The sequence below is a fragment of the Bradysia coprophila genome, unplaced genomic scaffold, assembly GCF_014529535.1.
Source record: "Bradysia coprophila strain Holo2 unplaced genomic scaffold, BU_Bcop_v1 contig_297, whole genome shotgun sequence".
In the NCBI taxonomy this organism is placed as follows: domain Eukaryota; kingdom Metazoa; phylum Arthropoda; class Insecta; order Diptera; family Sciaridae; genus Bradysia; species Bradysia coprophila.
This window is the reverse complement of record NW_023503555.1, coordinates 6,776,030-6,801,816: the sequence shown is the minus strand read 5'-3', so window position 1 is coordinate 6,801,816 and position 25,787 is coordinate 6,776,030. Positions and strand designations below refer to the sequence as shown.

At 35.0% G+C, this 25,787-nt stretch overlaps 2 protein-coding genes and 1 long non-coding RNA gene across 3 annotated transcripts; 2 read left to right on the top strand and 1 right to left on the bottom strand.

The window, feature by feature from the left end:
• The first annotated feature begins 17,710 nt into the window (after positions 1-17,710).
• Positions 17,711-18,587, top strand: LOC119078914. The gene is made up of 2 exons (XM_037186645.1): positions 17,711-18,220; positions 18,297-18,587. Exons 1-2 carry the CDS (start codon positions 17,782-17,784, stop codon positions 18,380-18,382), a joined length of 525 nt encoding a protein of 174 aa, XP_037042540.1. The 5' UTR covers positions 17,711-17,781; the 3' UTR covers positions 18,383-18,587.
• Positions 18,588-20,021: 1,434 nt separating this feature from the next.
• Positions 20,022-23,759, bottom strand: LOC119078912. The gene is made up of 5 exons (XM_037186643.1): positions 23,581-23,759; positions 23,323-23,418; positions 20,733-21,096; positions 20,345-20,665; positions 20,022-20,272 (listed from the first exon to the last, which is right to left on the bottom strand). Exons 1-5 carry the CDS (start codon positions 23,630-23,632, stop codon positions 20,119-20,121), a joined length of 987 nt encoding a protein of 328 aa, XP_037042538.1. The 5' UTR covers positions 23,633-23,759; the 3' UTR covers positions 20,022-20,118.
• Positions 23,760-24,051: 292 nt separating this feature from the next.
• Positions 24,052-24,983, top strand: LOC119078913. The gene is made up of 3 exons (XR_005088084.1): positions 24,052-24,094; positions 24,214-24,375; positions 24,476-24,983. It is a non-coding gene; the product is annotated as an uncharacterized LOC119078913 (long non-coding RNA).
• The last annotated feature ends 804 nt before the right edge of the window (positions 24,984-25,787 follow it).

Genomic DNA, 25,787 nt, shown 5'->3' with positions numbered 1-25,787 from the left:
CGAATCAAACAACAAGTCGCTGAATTCATTGTTAATGAAGTCACACCCGAACATTTGGTATACCATCAAGACACTGAAACTGATGGAAATGGATAAAAGTGATCAATTGAAAAGAGCAATTGCTGGAGAAATGGTCGAAACGAAACGAACCAAGGACGTCATATTGTTTAATGAGAAAGTTGCTAAGGCAACAAAATTATTCGAAGAGGATCAAGACATCGACCGGTTTTTGCTACGTGTTAGTTATGGTGACAACGTTGAGTTATTCGTGAAACATCAGGTGAACATAACGGACGAAACCAGCGATGCAGACATTGACGAAGACTACGACGAGGAAATCATTCCGAATAATTATGATCGCGAATCTGATTTTCGGCGAAATCATCCTCGGCAGGCTGCCTCAAAACTTGTAGAAGAAACCAAGTGACTTTAGGTATGGCTTCTAACATTACATCTTGAACTTTAATTTTCGTTGGTTGACTTGTATGTGAGTGATGACAAATTTTTATTTCTTTTTTAAACTGAAATGGCCCGGCAATCGATCAGCTTTTAACTTTCAATTTAACATTTTTAAGATGTGCTTAAACGATGTCCAACTGTAAGGACCAACAGCTGAATTGATTCTTGAATTTTAATTTTCGTTTTAATTGACCTGTATGTGAATGATGACAAATTTTTATTATCTTTTAACCAAAATGGCCCGGCAATCGATTAGCTTTTCACTTTCTATTTAACATTTTTAAGATGTGCTTAAACGATGTCCAACTGTAAGGACCAACAGCTGAATTGATTCTTGAATTTTAATTTTCGTTTTAATTGACCTGTATGTGAATGATGACAAATTTTTATTATCTTTTAACCAAAATGGCCCGGCAATCGATTAGCTTTTCACTTTCTATTTAACATTTTTAAGATGTGCTTAAACGATGTCCAACTGTAAGGACCAACAGCTGAATTGATTCTTGAATTTTAATTTTCGTTTTAATTGACCTGTATGTGAATGATGACAAATTTTTATTATCTTTTAACCAAAATGGCCCGGCAATCGATTAGCTTTTCACTTTCTATTTAACATTTTTAAGATGTGTTTAAACGATGTCCAACTGTAAGGACCAACAGCTGAATTGATTATTGAATTTTAATTTTCGTTTTAATTGACCTGTATGTGAATGATGACAAATTTTTATTATCTTTTAACCAAAATGGCCCGGCAATCGATTAGCTTTTCACTTTCTATTTAACATTTTTAAGATGTGCTTAAACGATGTCCAACTGTAAGGACCAACAGCTGAATTGATTCTTGAATTTTAATTTTCGTTTTAATTGACCTGTATGTGAATGATGACAAATTTTTATTATCTTTTAACCAAAATGGCCCGGCAATCGATTAGCTTTTCACTTTCTATTTAACATTTTTAAGATGTGCTTAAACGATGTGCAATTGTCCTTACAATAACTGAATTGAACTTTTAATTTTTATATATTATAGCCGATAATTGTTTGGCTTGTAATTTTGTTTTCTCAGACTCGGCAAACATGTCTCATGTAAAAATGAAATTAAATATATTTGTTCTTTGGATTACCACTTTTGCATCCACTTTTATTGAATCAAAACTTATTCATCTCTTCAACTTGTATTAGTGTACCGTCTAATGGAGAGTCATTGTCATATATTTAAAGCATATCCTAATACTGGCAATGAGTAAATATGGTTTTATAGCACGCATAAGGTAAGCGAGGGTATAGCTGACCGTGCAGGTGTACCTGACCAGCTACATTATTTATCAGTTTTGGAAAATAATTACAAATGAAAATACGCAAATTCACGTTATAATTAATCTTTAGAGCCTAAAGATTAATTTTTTCATGAAAATAATGCGATTATTATGTCTACTTATTTGATAAAACCATAAAATGAAACCAGTGCACCATCTCAGTACAAAGTTGCACATTTCTTAAGAAAATCGTAAGATCGGTGTGGTCTAATTTAAGGTTTTTATTGACAAAAGAATTATTAATGGACAAAGTTTTGGTGTTTTTAGGTAGTAAATAGTTCGACAATTAATATTATTAACATAAATAGCGTCTAAAAGTTAATATTTGATTAATTACATGGTGGTCAAAACATTGCATCAAAAATATGCCATGTTTGTGTAGTTGACCGCACCAAATTCTGTACATTTTTCTTCATGTCACAAATTCACCTTCCATGTGCAATGTGCATTGTTGTGTACAAAATGATGTGATTAAAATTCGTTGATATTTTGTGTTTTTATGCGTTTTTATCATTGAAATTGGTTAATATCAGTGAATTAAGAGTGAAAATGTGTCGAATAATGCGAAATTATTGCAAAAAATGTGAAAAATGTCTTATTTTTGTAGCGGTCAACTACTGCAACAAGACTGGTCAGGTATAAAAACATCCGTTTTTTAGTGGTCAGCTACTGCATCAAAAACAGTGCTTCAGTAAAATCAGTTTTTTACAATAAAAATTAATTAATTGTCAATATTTCTGATATTCTACGGAATGGGAACCGATCAAATTAAATTCTGACGAAGGAAAAACTTAGCTTCATCGAAATCATCCTGAGATACTGATGACCAAAGTTGAAAAATTGCTTAGCCGGTCAGCTACTACCTCGCTTACCTTACATTACATTACATTACAGCGTGTAATGAATCAATAATGCAAACAGATACGAGCAATTCTTAGACCTTTATACCGTTGACGTAATTCCAACCCAATTGACGAAACTTTTTTGAGTAGACAAAACAAAACACATTACCAAGGTACTTTATGTATTTTTTTTCCCGAGTGAAAACTTTGAATTCTATATCACCTGAAATCAGTTTTTGAATTCTAGCATCGATAGTAAAAATAAATTTTGAAGCCTGTTATTTGAATTTTTGAGACTTCGCAAGCAAAACGTTTTTTTTATCATTGAAATCGGAACGTATGATGCAAGCTGTAACAAAGAGATCGAACATTTGAGAAATTCTTGTTTAATAACTATAATGCAAGATTTTTTTTATAATTTCGTTAATTTTCTTTTTCATTATGTATCATTATAATTGTGTATCGTTTTAGATGAGTATTGTTTCGAATGTGTATCATTACGAATGTGTATCATTTAGATGTGTGTCAGAAAAAAATTATCATTTTGGGGGTATCTCAAAAGAAGAACTGATCGCAAGAAAATGAGGAATTGATCGCTAAAAAACCGGATTTTCGTATGCCAAAAACGCGTGACAATCACGGCCATCGCTTTGCTCGCACCTTAAACCACGGGTGTGACAATATTCACACTATTCACATATATTTTTTGTCGAAGTGTCTAGGCCATAGACTCAAGGGTGTGCGTTAAGAGAAACGTCTCTCGTGAGAGAATATATTGACCCTAACTTATGCTGAAAACCTTGTTAGCGAATTCGATTCCAGAACTTGCCTCCAGCTCCAGCTTGTGCTCGAAGCTGACAGTCTCTTTTTTATATATTACGCAACGAGGTAACAAGGATTAAATTATTCATGAAATAACTCCTATTCTAATGTCATCCATCTACCCAACCTCAAGTACTTAATCTCCTTTGTCGACTCAAGCAAAAATTTTCAAAATCGTGTAAGAATTACTGAAGTTACTCAAGTTAAGGTGGTAACAAAGAAAAACGTCTTTGTAGAACTACTCCCATCTCGCTGCTCCAGTATAGTTCATCTGCGATGCGAACTCAAGAATTATATCCATCGTTGGTTGAAGCAAACATTTTGAAAATCGGCTTAGAAATACTCGAGTTATCGTGGGAGCAAGCGTTACGGACGTTTTGATTTGTTAATTTACATTAAAATTAAGACATGAATTTTCTTCTGCTGGTCCACTTATAAAAGCAAGATTTCATATACGTTTTTACAAGGTTTTATCACCTAAGACACAAATGGGCCTGTTGTGCAAACCCATATTTTTAGAGAGATTTTACAATTGTGAATTGTAAGTCGTACGATTTTATTGATCTATTAGAACATAGATGTCCTTCGTAGTTGATATTATAAAATCACAATTGTGACTTATGTATGACGCATGAGCACTTTGTTTAGAATCTATCAGGGAATCTTGGTCTTTCTTAAAAAACTATTACGTTCCATTGAGCTTGCTAGTGTTAACTAACATCAGAGACAAATCTTTTACGATGAACTATGTCTGACACGGGAGTCGAGCCCGTAACATATAAGGCGGTAATCCGCCGTTCTATCGATTGACCTACCTGGACAGTTCAACTAGGCACACGTATGTGCAATTTTGATTGTATGAGTGGACGACACCTGCAGAACATTTTCAAAAAATTACTTTAAAATTGTAATATATATTACACACTTGTCACGGAGAAGTCGAGGCTTGCCGAGACTGATAGTGACAAGTGTGTACTCTATTTTATCACAAAAGCGAACACGAGGCGACAGCATAGACCTGAAGTGAAATTTTTGAATTATTCTTCAAGTTAAGTTTTAGGACCCACTGTCGTAAGACCCATGACTTTCATTCAAGGGAATAATTGCAAATAACGAAATCAATGTCGGTCGATTTGTAAAAAAGGAGGTGCAGTTCCACTGTGCTGATGTGAATGCAATGAAATGTTGTTGTTCTCTTAAAAGTTATGGGAAATCATTTACATTTATATATGAAATTTAATTAATTCAATTGAATTGAGAGAAGAAAAAAAAAACAAAAAACGAAAAATATTTTCTCCGTGTGTCTGATTCAGAATCCAATTTATGTTTTTATTATTATTGATGGAATGATATTTTTTAATTAAAGTTTTGTAATTACAAAAAGCACATGCGAGAATGTGGGTACTGATGCAAAGGTATGCTGGAGGTACTCTCTTGTTGAAATCAAAAAAATTGTTCATTTTCTGTGGTTGTTGGTTGTAACCGCTTCGAAATGAAATTTTACTTATATTTTTCTCCATTTTTATTATTTCTACTCAATTTAATTATTGAACATGATAATAAAATTGAATCGATCGGCGATGAAAGATCATAACCTAAGACAACTGGGAGAAAACAAAGATTTATTTAACGTTTTCTTGTAATAAATAAATTTATCTTAATTCACCCAACTATCAATGAAGTATTAATATAACTACATGGAGATTTATAATTTTTTTTTTGTTTTCTTTTTTTTTTCATTTTTAAAATTTTGTTCTCTGTTCGTATAATATGAACATTTCGTTCGTTTTCTTTTAAAATAATATTTTACTGGTTTCGAATAAACATTTTAACATAAATCACACATTCTCTTCTCGGTGGAACGTTCAATATAGTATAAACATAAAATGCTTTCGCGTTCTGTGTAGTTTTTTTTTCTTCTTCTCCAATACCCAGGATAGATGTAGAGGCGTGTATTACCGCACCGGCACAGCGAAACGTACGTGAATTATGCAGAATGCGTGTTGATACTTTTCATGAAGCATAAATTTATTTATTCTCGCAATTATAGGTAATACTTATTGGAAATACAAAACGAAAGGTAATTCCGTTCAGCAATTTTTAGAAGTTATTGCAATTATTGCGAAAAAGATATAGCCAGTTTTGGTCGGTAGCGACTGTACTGCATCAGTCATGTGGAATACTCGCAAGTACAGTGATTCCATGAATGAACCGCAAAAAATCTAGTACATTTCCTGACCGCCATATACTGTTTAAGTTAGGGTAAAAGACTAGATGAACCGGGTGCACAATACCACGATTTTGCATATGGTAAAGGTAATGAGTAGGTGGCCGTGTAACATTACCTTTCAGAATCAAGGTCAAATCTTGACAATTTAGACATGTATATTGTTTGGAAAGTCAACTTGAAAACAAATTTTCTTTTTGTTAAGTTGAAATCGTCATATAAAATTTTCCAAACCTAGTTGGCGCTGCAGGAAAATTTTGATTTCACCGCCTTTGTGATCAACTCGAGCTGTACTTTTCGAATTTTCACAAAATTATTAACTCGATCTGTCGGCAACGATTGAGCCCCCATATAGAATCAACCAAACTCTCCGCCAGTCGAACATCCAAATAAAATACGCCTTCTACAACCAAAATTAACATTAGTCTAATTTAGAAAAATGATCGGAAATACAAAAATACAAAAATATTTCAGAAGGGAACGCATCATAAAGTCGGTTCACCTCTTTTTGTATGTAAATGATGACTTTGTACACCCAACCTAGTTTTTTCCCCAACTTAAACTTAACTTTCCAAATCTACTACTTCAATATTTTTTAATAGATTCATACGGAATCCTTTACTTCATTCGTTCTGACACAGATTTTGGAATACAAGTGACGAGCCAGTGCTAATCACTTACATTTGGAGTCGCCGTCGATAACAGATGACAACTCGTCTGCAAAAGACCCCAATCTATACGGTAGACTTGTTTTCCTACTAAAAATCAAAAATAGTTTTTCCTCCTTCGTTAAGCACATCTTTAAGTTATATTACCCACCAAAAAGCTGCCACTAAAAATTTTCCATTTTTTTTCATGAAACCATTTTTCTCCTCAAAAAATCATAAATTAAAGTTCGACCTGTTAACAAATTTCTCCGATATGATAACTTATTTATCGTCTCATTCAAAATCCTTTTGCCCTTTTTTTCCGTCTACCCCCATGCTCTGCTTCCATCATTTCCGAGAAAAAAACCCAAAAATTTTCTCTGATATAAACACCTTTCTGATTTATGAAGTGTTTGTGCTAATATTAAACGTTGCCGTATATATACGGATGAAATGTTTGATAAAATAAATAAATTCGAAACAAAGTCCTTCCATTGTGAACTTAATATCATGATAGTAATATATACGTTTCATGTTCTATACTGGTGTCGTCGATGTGTGCGCGCTATATATATGCATAGGAATATGCTCGCTCGTTCACGTTGTTGAATCCCTTTTTTCGGATGAAAAAATCCCTTTCCCAACTTTACAATGTTTTGTTTTAAATGGACTTTGGATATTGTATCACAGCAATTAATCTATGTCTGTTTAATCATGTTTATGTGTTACAGTCGAAAGGTATATATGGTGTGACACTTGGTGAAAATTGATCAGCGGAAAGGAAAAGTTGAAGTTGTTACATTTTGGGGTTATAAGCAAACTTTAATGCTATATATTCATACTCTGTATGCGATGGATATGTTTTCGAATGTTTCATGAGTGTCGTGTCATTGCTGTACGACGACCGCTTTAGCTAATGGAAACTTTCCATTGGAATCTGCACAAATTATGTGTTGATGAAATAGTAGAACAGAAACTTTGTACTGGATTCGCCCTGTATTAAATACAACAAGAGGTCAACACTTCTTTTTTTAATATGACAAAATCCTAAAAGATTCATTTACAACCAATCTACAAGAATAAGGGAGGGACTAATCGATTCTTTTCTCTAAACTTCTAGGTAAGTAATTTTGACATCCGAACACCGCGCGTATGTGATAAAAATGATTAATCATGAACTTCCTTTTATGCGAACAATTTCAACCACGGCAGAGTAAAATAAACCTTAACTTTACTCTGTCGTGATTTCAACAGATTGATACATAATCTTTTACTTCATAAGTTTTGACACCTCTTTTGCTATAAAGGATAACACTGGCTAGATCTCATCGATTATTTTTTGTCGTCGTTATCGATGGCAGATGTTATGAATTATTGCTTTGGTTCCGGATGCTTCATGAAACAGCTTATATGTCCGTCGATAATCATAAGAGACAAGGGTGTCTTCAAATTAACCGAAATCGAAGTAAACACTGGCTGAGTTAATGTAAGACTATGTAACGAGGAGAAAACTTATAGATGTTCAGTGGACAACGGCCTGACACTTACCTTTTTCCAAAGTAGCTACAAAGAATCGGCATCAGTCCGGGGAACCTAACGAAAATTTGATTTTTCTTCTTTTCTTTGAGAAATCTACTTTATTATCAGTTCTTTTGGATTTTGTATACTTTTGGAAGTTCAAATATAAGGTTTAGTACCTAAAGTCTACAATTTTCTTTAATGGGCTCTATGACCATCGAAATACTGAAAATCTTAGGATTCGCTGACTGCAACGTATTTTCCCATTTTCTTTGTTCTCTTCTGAAATTACAAGGTTCTTTGTTGTGTATGTGTAGAGATAGGGTCATAAAATTCCTTTATTTCGTAGTCCTCATTCCCGATCATAGAACTCAAAGATTCCAATCCCTTCCATCAAGGATTTCTGATTACATTCATTACATTCATCGAGGTTTTGCTTCTAGTTCCTCATTTTCCATTATTCCAAAGCTTCCACGCACTTAATTTTTAGATATTCTGTTGAAGCTGTAGCATTTTCAAGGTGACTGACTCCTCAAGTTATATCATTCCTGGGCACCCTTCCTCCATTCTAAACCTATGACTCGAGGCTGAGTCACTTCCCATCAAGGTATTCCGATTTTTTAATGAATTTTTATCTTTTTTGAGATGAGTAGGGGTAACTAAGAACTGAAACTCTCTCTAGTGTCATTACTAAGCTACGTTTTAACGGATTCGGTACCGAATTGCACCGACATTGAGGTGTGCTTTTCTCAATGTTTCTCATATTTAATGTTTAGTACCAAATTTTGGCGGTGCTTAGTTTCTGGCTATGTTTGTCAAAGTAATCAAAAATGCATTGGAAACTTTAAAAGCTTTCAGCAACGTTCATTGAACATCAAATGGCAAATATTTGACCTTTTTCATGCCATTACTTGCATAAAAAACCGTATCCTCGAGCAAAATTCTTTGAATCAATTAACACAATCCACCAAAAAAAATGCGACGATCGAGGTGACAATGCCTGATGTTATAGCCGTAAAACCATCTGGTCAGAAAGAAAATTATTTTCGAAATAAAATTTTCGACTAAAAAGCAATTTGCCCTTTGTCTGGTTGTTTCCATATGCGTTTGATCATTTGACACGCTTTTATTTTGAGCTTAACAAACGAACCGACCCTTGTAAATTGTTCGGTTCAGGTGTATGTGTACTGGGTACACTGTACAGTGTACACGGTTGTACCCGAGCATGAAAGAGTTCAATTGTGGAATATTTTGTTCAAAATTTTATGTTTTCATTGCAATAAAGGACTTTCCTATTCGTTCTCGGCGTGTGAGGTGTGAATACTCAACTCATGGTACACAACCACATACACACACAAACCCACAGTTGTTTTTCCACATATATATGAAGTGAAAAGCGATTACATACGTTCAATTTAATGTCAAATGATTTTTCATTATTGATAGCGACGAGTTCAACAGAGTTTTCAATTTTAAATTGTATTTTCCTCCTGGATTTGAAAAGCTTTTCGCATTGAATATTTTAAAATTGGTTATGTGAATTTGATTTTGCCATAACATTAAAAAGGTGTGATTTTTGTTACAAAACATGATTGTATCGGAGTGGGTGTGCTATATATGTGTGTTTTCAATTCATAGATTTTGATATTTAAATGACAACTTTTCGGCAAGGGGAACGGGACGATATGCTGGGTGCTTTCATCAACATTTCAAGTTGTAATCAAAGAGTTAAAATCAATTAAAATATTTCGATGTTTTGGTAGGGCTACAATCTGAATAAAAACAATCTTTTTTTCTCGATGATTTTGACATGTCATTACATTCGCTGCAGGGTTAACTTTCTTTATGGTCAAGTATTTGAGTCTCTTTTATGATCTAAAATTATTCAACTGAATTTCGGAATTGCTCATTCTCTTAAACATCAACATGAACACCAAATGAACGAACCATTCATTCAAAAATGTATTTCGTGCTGTAAGCTTGATTTCCACTTACAAAAAACCGCTCCGTTTAGCTAAACCACGCCTCTTTTCTATTGCTTAAAGTGTAAACGAAGAGACAACGTAGTACCTTTTTGGCAAGTAGAAATCAAGTCTTATCTTTGAAACTATTGTACTGTATTTTTGGCGGTAAGTGGTAAGAATAGAAACGCTTGAAACCTTGAAAAGCTAGTCTAATCCATAACTGGAAGTGTGCACCCACCACGACGTAATGCGAGATTTCCAATGCTGTATTGCGATGCGATATTTTAAAACTTTTCTCTACATCAATACAGTTTACATCACATTCTTGCTCTACTCAATTGCTGTATTGGAAAGTCACTGTAAAGATTGGTTGGCAATTCAAATTTTTCCGATGGATGCGAAAACGACCTGTTGCTAGATGAACATAACAAAATCATCAGGTCTGTTTCGTTTTTTTTCCTTTACTAGGGAGGGAAAATGGACTTTCCGTCCCTAGGGAAAAGTCTTTCCCTCCTTCGTAAAGGAAAACGGCATAATACACTCGGGAAATAATTTGATATTTCGTATCACGATGATGGTATAGTAATATACTATTAATTGTCTGGTGATTTTTAGGGTTATAGTAATTTACTTTATTATGTAGGTACATAATAGGGCCATTTCCTCCTTAGAGAAAACTCTCTACCTCGCTCGTAAAGTAAAGTAAAGAAGCTTACTACACATCACACGGGAAAAAATTTGGTGTCTCGTTTCACGATGAGTGGTACCAAATCACTTCCCTGTTATTACATTACTAGGGTAAACAAGAGAATTGGCTGGGGAAATCACAGCATGAAAAATCCATTACAAAACTTGGAATAAAAATGAAAAGTCCAGTCATCGTGTGATTGTTGACCTGAGCTTTGCCTCAGATCAACAAACTTCACACGAGAACTGGCCTTTAAAAGCTTTTTTCCCGTGTCGTGTAGGCGAAGCCGAGGTTTTTTATATTTTAATACCGAGTGATGTACAGTCTTTGACATTTAAAATTTTTCTGAGAATTTCATTGTGTCATTGCGAATTCACAATGGCATTCTTTGAAAAAAATGACAGTGACACATTTGAAATGTTAAAGCCTGTAATTGATTTTAGATTTTCGGCTACGCCTCGGATCAACGAAATTCACACAAAAACTTTTCTTTTCAACATTGTATCACGTATTATGTGTTAGTTTTCTGCATAACTATGGATAAATAGATCAAAAGTAGAGTTTTCGTGTGAGTGTTGTTGATCCGAGGCGATCCCGGGATATGTAAAGGATTTTACTTGCTGCGGGCGTCGAAAGTAGTGCTTGAAACAAGAAAAGTACGGCTTTTGACGCATAACTATTACAAATCTTCTACCGTGCTGTAATGAATTTTCTCACGACAGAGTAAAGTTAACCAGGCAGGAGCGCTGATTTGACAAGGGACCTGAATAATCTAGTAGTCCAATTTTTTTTGCGAACAAAATTTTTCAATTTAAGTCAGTGTTCATTTGAGTTCATTTTCATACAGTGTATTAGGTCCCTTATTTGACGTTTCGAAAATGAACCGCTCCTGCCTGGTTTATTTTACTCTGCCGTGATTTTCTCATATATTTTTACAACCCTGGGATTATAATGGTTTTATTGTTTTGTAGTTCGTGTGTAAAGTTGTGTTTATAAGTCGGTCTAAAAATGAACATTCATGGTTATGTGTGACCTCGGCTAAGCCTCAGATAATTTGGAAAATTTGTACGAAAATGTTTTACCAAAAAGATTGAGGTGATGTTGATGTAAATACGGGATGTACATAAGAATGATTAAATACAGTAACTAAATAAATTCTACGATCAGTTCATTGAATTCGTTATATTCTCAATCTGAGTAAATAACCCATTATGCTAAGCAAACAAAAACCGATCCGCTGCAGCTCAATCGAATAGTTCTTAAGTGAAATCGTGATTTACAATTATCATCTCCTTTCAACTCACCATTATCGTACCATCGAACAAACCGAACGTTCTTTGGAGTATAATTTCAAATCGAATAATAAAAAGCCCAACAGAAAATATTCAACATTAAATTGTACAAAAGAGTTGAAAATAGTCGGCGGCACGAGCTATCCTATAATTATTAGAACATTAAATTGACATTGGTTATATGGATTTCTGATGTATGGACACGGGACGATTCAATATGCCCACATAATGGAAAATGTAAGAAGCAAAGCAGCTACAAATCATCGTTCGTATGAAACTTTTGTTTGATCATTTCAAATGAACAACTGAATTGTGAATATGAATAGTCATTCCATCTTCTCTTCTTTTTAAAGATTCTTTTTGTATGTTATCGTGCACGAAGGAATATAAGAAATTCTCAATTATTACTTTATCGTATTATGGGCTTTTGTCTAATCCATTTAATATTTAATTTCCAAATCAATTCCTGACACATGTTTTGAGTGATGCCCTTTGATGTTGATGTACATATTTTGAACTGATGCTTCGGGTTTTGATTGTATCAATTGTTTGACTTTGAAATGAATTGATTTTTTCAATTAATTTCGAAGTTAAACTGGCAAGTGGAATGTTAACCGTTCGGGATATTACTCAATCAATATCAATATGATATCAAAGTTAATGTTTTAATAGCTCAAACTACATCAACGAATAGAGGGATCTGTGTAGTTTTAGACATTGTTCGCTCCAATATAATCGCACAGTGTGTGGGACCTGTTGATTTCACAGAAAAGAAAAAAAAATGAAGGGGAGACGATAAATTCACAAATCCTGTTGCACATTGTAAGGTAATATGAAGTCAGGCAATACGCAGTAAAGTAATTAAATCTTCACTCTAGTCAATTTTGTCTTTTTGTCAGATGAAATGAAATTTTCGCATCTATATTCGATAAAAAATTATTGATCTGGATCGTGGTAACTCATAATTTATATAACTCCGTCGCAAATACTTTGAGTATCTTATACAAGTATAGAACTACCGAATCTATTACTTCTTTTCATCTAATCATATTGGACCAAAATATTTGACTTCCTTAGTTTTTACATACGATTTGCTACAGGAAACGTCATTGAAATTTAGACAAGTAAATACTTCAGCCGTTTTTCAGCAGGTCCACTCATACATACAACACTACTCAAACGTCTTTACACGGTTTTACCACTACCACGAGTGTAACTATTTCACCGATATAAAGGCATTTTTAAGTCGACCAGCTGAAAAACAGCTGAAGAAAATTCTAAGTCTACATTTCACTGACGTTAACTTTTCATAGAATCCCATTAGCCCACGCAAATCGTTTAGTTTTCTTACCGCTGTGGTTACTTACTCATTTAAGTGGACACTACAACCTTTTTAGTTGTTTTAGTCTTTTCTAGCGTTATTGAAAATTGTTTCTGCCACTGTTTCGAACTGTGAAATATGTGATATGCATCTTACGATGCTTTGATTATTAAAAAATAAACAACATCTCAACAGGCCATGGTGACAGTGGCAAAGAGACGACCAACCTTCACGAAGTATGTCATACCTTTTTACATGTGCAAGTCTAGTGAATCATAAATGAAATGAAAATAAACTTTAATATCAGATCATTACCCGATTTGATGACACATTCGGGTCTAGTGGTATATACCAACAACCACACATATCAGTGCTTTTTATAAACATTCGGAGTATTAAAACTCAATATACTGAAATGCCTAGATTGTTCTCCTATCCGATCCAAAGATTTACAATAGCTTTCGGATCAAGTAGATCCTTCTATAAGTATAGTTTCTGTTTCCCATCAGGATTTATACTCAGTAGAAGTCTAAGGTAACTGTTGATTTGATGTAATTGACTATATGGTTCGTTGTAAGGCTGATAGTGCTTTTAATTACATTTTCTTCGACATTTGCTTTCTACTTTCACGTCTCCACATATTGATCGATCTAAATGAAACAGCTGGTGGGACAGCTGAAGCAAATCTCTCTATAAATAAATTGGGTTGACGTTAACTGTATTTCGGTTACTTTAATACTGCAACCCGGTGACTAAGTCATTCCGTTATTCACGTCAATTACTACCCAAAGGGCAAAATAAACTGAACACTATTATTATGTCCTTTTGAACCTTTAGCACTACATTTGCCGATTTGTTTAATGATTAGCGATCAGAGTAATTTTGCCATTCGAAAGACGTTGTAGAATTTCAAAGGCCTGAACACTCTGTGATTTCGACAAATGACATTTCTATTTTAATAAAGAATATCTGCGCTCCCCTTTCGTAAATTTTACATACAGTCAAACCCGCCATCCAAATATGTAATTAGAAATAATAAAAATTTCATTAAAACAAGAGACGTTTCCCGTATTACCTTTTCTCAATTAGTTATTCCGTTTGCTGTTGTTAGCTGCATGAATATAAACTCGTATTTATATACTTAAAACTGAAATTCAGGATATAATTAATTCAAATTCAAAGCATTTTGCGAAACAGCCGAAGTAGAAGATTATTAAAACTTCGGTTCATTCATTTATCATTATTAGACCGCACCAGTTTTCCGTTTTGATGCGACGCTGAATGTTTTCGTTTGGAATCGGTAGTGTAGATCCGTTGTTGTGGAGGAAGATGAAAGTTAATTAAAGAAATTAATAATTTTCGAATCATTTAGTTGGCAACTGTATGGATGATGGCTTTATATAACAAAATTGAAGGCAGAGGCTTTACAAATTACGTGAACAGATGGCTGCAGTTTTTCTGTCTCGTTTCTGTTTAATAAATTTCGAAGAAGCCGCCAGCTTTTCATTAGATTTTTCATGAGAATTCATAGTTACTAACATAACTAAGGACGATAGAAAGAGGATTCTAGGTTTCGGGAGAAGTTTGTTGATCGAAGGTGAAGCCGAGGTCAATAATCAATCGAAACCGCGACTTTGCAATACACCCTGGGTTACGTAATGGATGTCACTCAAATACTAGCAAAAATCGTACTTTTCATAATTTTCAGCACTAGCAAAAATTTGAGAATTTGGATTGGCAAATCACAGCATAACCTACTTTCATAACTGGTGTTGAAATATTGCGACTTCGTTGTCCTAACTTAAGGATTGTTTAAACCTCTCATTCCCTAAAAAATCCTTTCAGCATGCGTAAGGACAGTAACTATTACGTCATTGGTAGGCTGAAGTAGCCATTTTTCCTTTTCATAGCGGTGAGTTGAACCAGTAGCACAAGCTGAGATAATCAGAGATGATTTTCAACTCACTAAGTGAGTTATATCTGAGTGTCATTACGATGACAAACTAATGCCATTAAAAATTAGCTCTCAAGATCTCAGCTTTTGTGGTTCTACTGACCGTTATGAAAAAGAAAAATGGCTACTTCAGCCTACCAATGTTTGAATTCAACAATATCTTACATACTGAGGGCACCGACAAGATTCTTCATTGATGATATGAACGGTTCTCGGTGCAGAAGCATGAAGAATCCATTACAAAAACCGGGATAAAAATGAAAAGCCACGTTTGGCCGTGAATCCTGACCTCGGCTTCGCCTCGGATTAACAAACTTCACATGAAAACTGAACTTTTCAACATTTTAACAGTACATTACATCGATGTGTAGGATGCATTCCTCGCCTTCGACTCGAAATACAACCTTCTCACACACATCGACAAGAAATGTCCCAGCAAGACAGTACTGCATTTTGTGTGCTTGCTGCCAGAAAATGCGAAAAACTGGATATGATAATAAAGCATTTTCTGGCAGCAAGCAAGTCTTGCTGGGCATGAATAAAATGAAAAGTCTGGTTTTTGGGTGCTTATTGACCTCTACTTCGTCTCGAATCAACAGAATTCCCACGAAAGATCGATTTTTGAACTTTTCATCTCCTTTCATGGAAATGGAAATCGCTCGGATTGAAAACCTACCTTTATTGATAGTCATATTATGCGACCCAATGAAGCGCGATTGCATTTTTTCAATGACTATTATTGTTTTGAAAATTAGCTTTTTTTGTTGAAATTCAATGCATTTCTTGTGCACTAACTCTATGACTCAGAGTTTCAAGAAAATAGAAAAAAAAAGAACTTTTTCATGTTGAGAACACACACAAACTCTAACCATTCAATGCATTGTTATGTGTGCTATATACCATCCATTCTGCAATGCATAATGCATACTTTCAATGTTTTATGTTTTAACATTTCAACAGAAAAAGCTTCTTAACCAAATTTTGTATGCGCTCCTCTCGCCGTCATCGTCGTCGTTCCTCGTCTTGTATTTTATTATTTATACACAGAAATAATATGCAAACACAACATTCTTGTTTAATATGCATATTCTTGGTTCGGGAAATATAATACATGGGACCCTGGTTCTTCATTAAATTCATAGAAGTTGAAGAAGTGCACGGAAAATGGAATGGAACGAAATGAATATTCACTGCAACCAGCAGCAGCAGGAGTAGTAGTAGCAACCAACATGCGACTTTTAGCTTGGTATATTATGCGAATGGGGGGATGGGGTTTGCATTTTCAATAGCATTGTTAGAATTATGTAGCATATGTACCGTATTATGTAAGATTTAGATTCTCAGACTAACTGAAACGGGAGGAAGGATGTAGAAAATATGATCAACAAAAGAAACAAATCTCGAGTGTATTTCCAAAGTTAAATCCAATTTAAAATTATATATGCTTCGGTGTTCACTTCGCTCTACCTGCTGGTGGGTATATATACAGCGAATCTGGTAGTACGGTACACCCGCTTGGCTTCCGCTATTTCTGGTAAATGAAAATATATCGATGCATTGATTTGATTGTGAAATTCCTGTTCATATGAATTGATAGAATCGACGTTCACAATGAAAAGTTTAACCGAATTATAAAAGTATTTGCAGTGGGATGATTACATTTTATATGTGTTTATAATACGTGACTGGTTGGGAGTTATCCATTAAAAGAGCGAAAAACAGGGGAAAAACCAGTTAATTTAACTGAGCTCGGTGGGTGATATGTCTCTCACATTTGAAAATTTTTGGAATTTGAACTAAGGTCCTGAAAGATTGAAATGGTAATCCCTCTAGGACCTATAACTCAGGGTTGAATGAAAGTAATTCCTGTGGGAATTAAATTATCATTCCAAAAAAGATTCGGTTGTGTACTGAGGGCACTGAGCAAAACAGTAAAAAGCAGTTAATATTTATGGGATAACTTTAAAGAATAATCCCACAGCTTTTTAGAACTGAATCCTAGTCACGAATGTGCCTCGAAATACCTTCTCACACCATTTGTATAATGAATCGATATTATCCAGGTCTTCTACTTAAATACCTTTAATTTGTTGGTACAGATCCACAAATGTGCCAAACAATACCGAACTGCGAAATATACATTACTTTAGAGTTACTTCCTGTTCCATCGTATTTTTTGCTACACAACCTAGTGATCTCAGGAGCATTTTCCAGATTTTTGTAAACATTTTTTTCTGGAATTATTTCGTTTTTGAGGTAATCTGAGAACAGTTCCTTACAGCTGAGGATCAGTCGCCCTGTGGACCCTACTAATCTTAGTAGTTTAAACAAGAACCTTTTGCGGGAGATATTTGACTTTATTTTTCATATAAACCGATTTTCCGATTGAAGATTACTTGAGAAGATTACAACAATTTGAAAAATCGAATAATTTTCGAAACATTTTTAAGAAAACTTTTTCGGGTGCGACAACAGCCCACATGCCCGGACAGAGTTTTCGATGATTTACGTTTTCCACACACAGGCCATAGCGACCTTAAAATTCGCAAAATTTGAAACACCCAACCAAATAATGCACCTTGCACCTTCAATTGCAACAAATGGTGACTACCAGTTTTTCCCAACGTAAAACAGCAGGCTAGAGACTAGTCTGTAAAGAAATCGACAGTCACAACCGTCAGCCGTGTTTCTAATTCTGATTTTTATCTTGTAAAATTTTACCACACAAAATATGGAAATCAATTATGGCGAAGATGAGCTACAAGAAATTATAAAATTAAATGGACAGACCGTATCCAATGCGTTAGCAATGTTGAAAAATAATGCAACCGAAACCGAAATATCTGACTACATAAGCAACTATACCGGCCAGCCGACCAATCTTGTCGCACGGGAAGTCACGGAAATATTGCGATTCGCCGTTAATAATGGATTTTTGGTGAAAAACGGGAATACTTATAAATTACCCAGCCAAAACTGTATTTATAATGTGGATTGTGACGCATCTGGTAGTGGTGTTGACGAAGGTGGCAAAACCGGTGCGGGACCTGACATAGGTGGTAACGAATCTGACAGTAGCAGTAACTCCGGGGCGGAGAATGTCTCTGTTGAAGTCACAACAGAAGAAGGCAGTGAAGCTGCATGTGTAGACGGTGTTGAAGAAGAAGAAGGTTATTTAATTTTTAATTTAAAATTTGAGTCGATCGTATGGTACAAAACAGTTACTGAACTATTTTTTGTTGATAGGAATTTTGCCTGAGACTCTAAAGGAACTGATGAATTGGTTCGATATCTCAGAATTTGACAGTGCTATTGATCTCCCGATTGATTAGTATTAGTTTCTGTGTCGAACAAAATTAGTCTGGTGATTGTCTAGTGGTAAATCAAAAGATATTGACGATTAGCGTGGTACCGACGACTATACAAAATGAAGAACTCAAATTTAACAAGTAAAGTTTGATCGATTTGTTTCGGTAGACGTTGTCTGGACACCAAAACCAACCAAAAAACAACTAACCAGCGGCAAATATATGCAACCAACAATTTGTTTCTGATTTCATTTATTATATTTTTCAATGCTGTCATCAAAATTCAATCTTAAATATCTCAAATGCGCGCTCTACCCTATTCAAGGGGACCCTTTGGGGGCAGAACTTAGTTTTAACTTCGCAGAGCGCGGTATTTTTCGAGTTATTTAAGATTTTATTTTGATGACAACACTGAAGAAAAATTGCGTATTTTTCGAATGATCCATTATCTAGCTTTTAGCTTCAATGTAGCATTCAGAGTCTTTGACGCAAGTATCGTCGCTGATAATATATCTGTGATAACTTGATTTGACTGAATTAGATTTCCATTGCCAGTAAGTGTTACGTGTTACATTATTTACTGTCAATCTGCCGAAGGATTTTTAACGTTGCGAATTGGCAATGGACTATTAGAATATCTACGAGTAAATGTTACATAGAAAGCGAATGAAGGAAAACACTTTATTTCTCCAACTCAGTGATGAACAGTAGGATAGGATAAGATGGGCAGGAAGGCTGATGCTTTCCAAGCACCTAAGCCGCCAATGGGCCTGTTGTGTATTACCCATATTTTCGAGAGATTTTTACAATTGTGAATCATATGATTCATCTATTAGAACATAGGTGTCGCTAGTGGTTGACATTTTTAGAATCACGATTGTGACTTACGCATGTGACGTATGATAACTGTGTTCAGCATTTTTCGTTGTTTTCTTAGAGCCCTATTACGGTCGGTAGAGCTGACTAGTGGTAACTAACAGCCGAGACTAATCATTTGCGATTTGGAAAAACCCTATGAACTATGTCTGACACGGTAGTCGAACCCGTGACATATAGGGCGTGAGTGCATCGCTCTACCGCTACCTGGACGATGAAAAGTAAAACTTTCGTTGGCCTTTTTGAGGAGATAAATGCTTATGTAGGCACACATCTAGTGCCTAAAAAGCATTTATAACTCGGTGTCATAAATTACTATTACATTCCAGAGCGCGATAAAGTGCGGCATACATCACTGTTTGTGACTGTTAATAGTACAATACGTCCGTGGGCTCCAAGTTTTTATTTTGACGAGTGGGGATGTTATGGCCCGACCCGAGGGGCCAGAAGCACGTAAAAATTGTTTACGTGTTACGGCATGTTTCATTTTCATTTACATTGCCTAATCACGTAAAGCATTGTACTTACGAGGTTCCAAGTTGTTATTTGACAAGTGGGGAATACACCCCTCCCCTTTGGGTCGGGCTGTAACACCCCACTTATCAAATACACAACTTGGAGCCTCGGAAGTAATATCCTATTACCAGACGGTAGCGTGTAATAGTGCATTACTATCTTGCTGAGACATTTTTGTTGAGGGGTGTAGGGAAGTTCGAACCGAAGGCTAGGAATACATCCCATACACCAAACTTTGGTAACCTAATGTATAAAACTTCAAATTTTCGCGTTATTGTTCTTCAATTCTCTGTATTTATCATCGTAAAAATCATACAAAATGACATCAACGAATCGAAATATTATTTGATCGTGAATTCATTCAAAATTCAATTCAAAAGCCCGGCTTGAATAGGTGTAATTTGAGCACATTCCGTTTCGTTATAAAGGACTTGATAGAACGAAGTAACGTAATTTTTCGGATTAGCTTCAACGCAATTTTCAACAGCCGATTCGAAGCAACTCTGTATCTCGCCGAGGGATCTGCAAATTAGAAGTTTATGTTAAAATAGGCAAACAGTAAAAAAAAATGGAAATTAGCAAGAATTCACTCACTTGCAGTCATCTGCGTCCATTTTCCATTCGAATCTCTCGTACTCAATTAGTTTAACAATCAATCCTTTCAGAATAGCATGTATCTCTTTGTATTGGCACGTCTTGAGTTCGTTTAGGTTTTCCTGGAGGCACTGGCGCCCCTGTCCGGTGATCAATGATATGAAGTCATTTCCATCGTTTGCACAAGTTACATCTAACAGACCGTAAACAATCCGGCGAATTGAGTTATCGAATTCAATTTCACTTGGGAACGAGCACTGTGCATTTACTTCCATGGAATTGTCGACACATTTGAATGCAACATGGCGCGTACGGCACAATCTTTTGATATATTTGGTTGAGAAAGATTAAAATCGGAGATTTTAGAACCATTTGGCAAAGAACTCACGTTTTGATGAGTGTATGGAAGTCTTCTTCGCTCTTCAAGTTTGAATATGCTGCTCGCATTTCTTCTGATTTCACATAGCTCTTCAGACATTGTCCCAAATCTTTGCTAGCTGCTTTAATTTTGCCGAACGTCTCATCACTTCCAGATATTTTCTTACACTTTCGTTGGAATGATCTTTCGACATCATTGCTTAGAAGTGCAAAAAATTGACTTGGATCGAAATCGGGACCGAATGCCAAGTCCGTATTCTCCTCACTGCTGTCGTCTTCTTCGAAAACTAAGTCGAAAAACATGTCTATATAACCTTCCACCGATTCATCGCTTTCACCACTTTCACCGGACTTATCCTTCAATTTTGATAAGGCTAGAAAAATCAAATCGAATAATATAAATATTGGCTCGTAATTCAGATTCATATAAATTTGCCTATCTTTTATGATAACCGTGAAATATCACCAAAAAATGTTAGCGATTCTTCTCATTTAGACGATGTTTCTTGGTCTCATTTTGGCGATTTAAAAAAGTCAAAGTCAAATCGCTACAATTTAAAAATCTTAACTAAACGTAGATTCTCGTAGCGTTCGTAACTTTAACTGGCCTTACATACAGACATTTGACATAGAACCAGAGAAATTCGATGTACGTCGCTGTGTGAAGCTTCAGTAACAATTCCAGACCTCGCACTCAAAAATGACATGCCTTATTAAGGAATTAAGGAGGTTTTAGCAGAAAAATAAGGTTAAAATAAGGAAATGTTTAGTTTAATTTAAGGAAAAAACAGTGGTTCCGAAGAATGTTTTTAGGTGGATACTACTGATACTGCTACTGATACGCAGATGTTGTATCAATGCTTTCATTATTTCATGTTTAGATCAGCTTTCACTTTTGCTATTGCTCTAAATACTCTTCATTTAATCAGTGGATTTAATAATGGGTTTAATAGCTGAACATGGATTTGGAGTGAACCGTAGAATCAAAACCATATGATTGAATGAATTGAAATTGACAGTCGAGCTTTTCGCTTATGAGCAAAAAGCGTTGTCGTGAAACACAAGAGTTCTTTGAATAAGCGGTAGTCATTACAAAGAACCGCAGATGAAAAAAGTGCGGGAACTCAAGAACCTTGTTCCAGCGAAATTGGAGAAAGTTCCGAAATTGTCATGTAAAACTGGAAATTTTCTGTAAGTGAATTTTCTGAAAGTTTCTGTAAACAATTTGTTTCCGGGAATAAAACCTTTTTTCCATTAGCGCTAAGAACTGTCCTAGTTTGCGGGGACAGGACATCTTATCATTAAGAAAGTGCCTCAATCATTAAAGATTGTAAAAACATAATGATCTTGTCTATAATATCATTGAGATTAAACAGACTAACGTTTATACGTATTATACATCCGGAAATTGAAAATGCCAAAACCAAGAGAGAGTGGCACTAAATCTCTAGATCTTATTAGGTCGAGGTAATGACATTTATCATAAAACGAATATGAAGCAAGGGTGTGGTTAAGTAGTAACAAAAAAGTTAAATCCTCAAGTGTTTCAATTCTCGAATTAGTTAGGTAGTATTCGTTTTTTCTTCTTCTTCAAATAATTAGAAAATACTGATAGTGGGCGTATATTGATTATTGAACGAAAGAGTGTAGATCAACATCTCCAGAGATTTTTGACGTACAATGAGATAAATCAGAACAACACAGTTGTGCATTCTGGCGAAATTTAAAAGACTATGTATGGTGCTGTTAGTATTCAGCCGCGCAGAGTTTTTTTTTAAAAAGCTTACGCTTCTTAAAAAAATCAAAGTTTTTTTCAGCAAAATTATCTAAAAATAAGGAATTTTCATGAAAATAAGGAGGAAAAAGGATGTTTTTACAAAAATAAGGAAATTAAGGAAAATAAGGAGTAGTACGACCCCCCTGGAATTCGTTACGTAATTTGACAGTTCTTATGAGATTACATGCAACTGTAAAGTTATGAATATTTTGATCTACGAAAATACGAGAATCGTCGCCTTGAGTTATCAAATTTAGTTTTTCTCGATTCCTTATGGCGATTCTTAATATTTTGGCGATATATTTTGTCGATTTTTCTCAGATTCGAACAGCTGTTATAATGAATGAAATTGTTAAATTTTTTCTAGTTTTTTCTTGAGACAAAAACCAATAGTATATTACTGTACAGGGGAAGGAATTTGATATTTCGTATTCCGATGAGTAAAAGTGTCCGAGGGCCTTAGCCCGAGGTACTTTTACTCATCGTGATACGAAATATCAAATTATTTCCCGATTGTAGTATGACGTTTTCCTTGACGAAGTAGGGAAAGACTTTTCCCTATGCACGGAAAGTCCATTTTCCCTCCCTAGTCATGGAAAAAACCATTCAACATCTTAGTAATTCAATACGAAGACTGTCAAATGTGTGGGTCTAGAAATTATGTATTTGAAAACGAAAATGTGATAGTTCGTCAATTATTTTAAGCTCAGAAATCGAAAGTTATACAATAAAAAATTCGAAAGGATAATAAAAATGTCAAAAGTTCGAAAAACGTACACTCACGTCTCATCCGTTTTTCGAACTTTCGAACTACAAGCAATACCTTTGAGCGAAGTTACATTCAGGTTCTTCATTACGGACATCAACTTGGCTATCTGTGCATTTTCATCGCTTCCTTCCAACTTTGGAAAGGAATGAACTGTAAACCGAATTGGGAAAAAAATTGTTTAAATTCTAACTGCAATAGTGCAAGCTATTCGATTTAGTTGGATGGAGGAAGGAAATTGATTTAAAATCCTTGTGCCCCCAACCATCCTGGAATAACGAGACACTTTGTATATTCATTGGAAGTAAAACTCACCAAACGAAATAGCCAGCAAGACCACGAAACTCAACACAATGTTGTTGCTCATTTTGAGACGTTCTATTTCTTTATATCAAAGTTTTATTTGATGCTATTAAACTGAACTGTTCAACTCGACTTCTAATAACGAAATAGTCATTAAGCCGTTTGAGTGATTTGCGAATGCTTTAATTACTTCTATCTGAACGATAACTACCATTGAATCTTTAAAAAAGCAATATAGCGTTATGTAAGATGTTATGTTTCGGTTAATTTTTTGCCCTCAACAAACTGATTATTTTTATTGACAGAGAGCAACAGAGCCGTGTTTACTCTGAAATTAGTTCAGAGTGCTTAATAAGCATTTCTTATCAATCCCTTAGAAAAAACAGTTCTATGAAAATGTAATATTTATAATTGCATAGTTCAAAGGTTGTTTTTATTATTAATCGGGTAATAGATTACGTCCTTATTTGAAAGTTTTTATTTTGTCAAGTGCAGCGGCTCGAGTGATACAGAATTTCAAATATACGTAAGTTTTTGTAATCACACTGAGCCACCGGGAAACAGGGCTTATTTTTTAAAAAATTCTGACAATTTCGTAAAATTCTGAAGAAAAAAAAATCCGAAGAACTTTTTTGGAATTTTCAGCCGACAACCTACCGAAGTCGTACACATCTTCTAGTGGACTTTTTTTATGTGTGCCTAGAAAGGTATTGGACCCTAGAAGCCAAAAACAATTTCTCGTCTCTTGGCTGGAGGGAGGTGATCTAAAACCGGAAACATGCAAATTACTTGTGGAAATTTCTCCAGGTATGTACACGAAGCGTAAAAGATCGTCTAGGATGTCATTAGAGTAATTAATGACACGTACTTTCTGTGCATAAACCCTATAATGGTTTCAAAATTCTAGTCATTCCGCATCCGAAAAGCAACGAAAGCATCAAAAGGCTGTTTTTCTCCTGATCGCTAGGTCTCAGCTTTACAATGACACCAAACTTGTATGGGAAGTGTCTCCTTTGAATTCTACTGGAAACTGCGTCAGATTTCAGCAGACTGTTTTTCATGAGAATCCCTCATTAATTCCACTCTCTCTCTCCCGTATTTCGATGTCCAATTTATTTAGTCAGTCAACAACCTTTGCAGTCACCAAATTCAAATCTTTGAAGCTACCACGCAACGTATCTCTGTATACGGTCTATGAAAGTTGAGTCGCCGAACTTCCCCCTGTACATTTGCTGCTGACACCAGCCATGACTAGAGCACATATCCCAAGCGAAGACCTCAAACTTTCCCCTTTTCGTGTGGATTTCCACTTTTCGTACATGGATCTTCGATCTGATATTTTGTTTGTAAAATTGTTGAAATTAGTTTTAGCTAGTGCGGTCTTAAATAGCAAAATAAATATATATGTTCAAACTAATGAAGTAAAAGATTTTGTGTCAATCTGTTGAAATTAATTAGAACGAAAGAAGTAGTAGATTCGATTTCTACGAATGCAACATTTGAATATTCATCTCTCTACTGTTCTTTCATTCGAAATTTCTTTAATGCTCTATATGGTAGACAGCCAAACCATTCAAACTCTTCCACTAATCGAATAAAATTAGACGCAGTAAGTAATTCGATTTAAATATTTAATAATAATCATAACATAAAATCCAATAACATTGTGTGTCAGATTACACAACCTCTGCGTTCACAAATAAATTTTGTCAAAATATGTCATTCTAATCGGATTCACTGAACCGCAAGCAACGTATTTTTGTTGTCTCTCACTCTTTCCTTCTTTGATCGAATCAGGGCTCTTCAATGCAATACAGATATTCGACTGTTTCGAATTTATCCACATCATATTTTTGTTGTCCTCTCTGCCCGTTGGAACAGATAAAAACGAGTAGAGAAGGTATCAGACGCTGCGACGTTAGTCCCGTACGAACCCAATGTATCCATTGCGTATATGATCCTAATGCAGGGACTATTTTTGGGAAAAGATTTTCCCGATATTTGAGAAAAATAAGAAAATTCAGGAAATCCAGAACAATTGGGGAAAATTAGAGAAAACATTTCCCAGTGACTATGGGTTTCCATCTTCTAGTTCCCTAACTCACGATGCACTAACCCTTATTTAACCTTTTTTCCTCGATACAATGGGACAATGGGATGTGGGATGGTAGTAACGATCCAAGTATGACTATTTTCCAATAACTGTCATTAGCTTTTAG

Excerpts from the sequence above, each read along its gene's own strand:
- LOC119078914 (XM_037186645.1), top strand. The coding sequence starts at position 17,782 with ATGGAAATCAATTATGGCGAAGATGAGCTACAAGAAATTATAAAATTA. Across the intron at positions 18,221-18,296 it reads CGGTGTTGAAGAAGAAGAAG|GAATTTTGCCTGAGACTCTA; the intron begins GTTATTTAATTT and ends TTTTGTTGATAG.
- LOC119078912 (XM_037186643.1), bottom strand. The coding sequence starts at position 23,632 with ATGAGCAACAACATTGTGTTGAGTTTCGTGGTCTTGCTGGCTATTTCG. Across the intron at positions 23,419-23,580 it reads CTTGCTGGCTATTTCGTTTG|TTCATTCCTTTCCAAAGTTG; the intron begins GTGAGTTTTACT and ends TTCGGTTTACAG. Across the intron at positions 20,273-20,344 it reads ATGGACGCAGATGACTGCAA|ATCCCTCGGCGAGATACAGA; the intron begins GTGAGTGAATTC and ends TCTAATTTGCAG.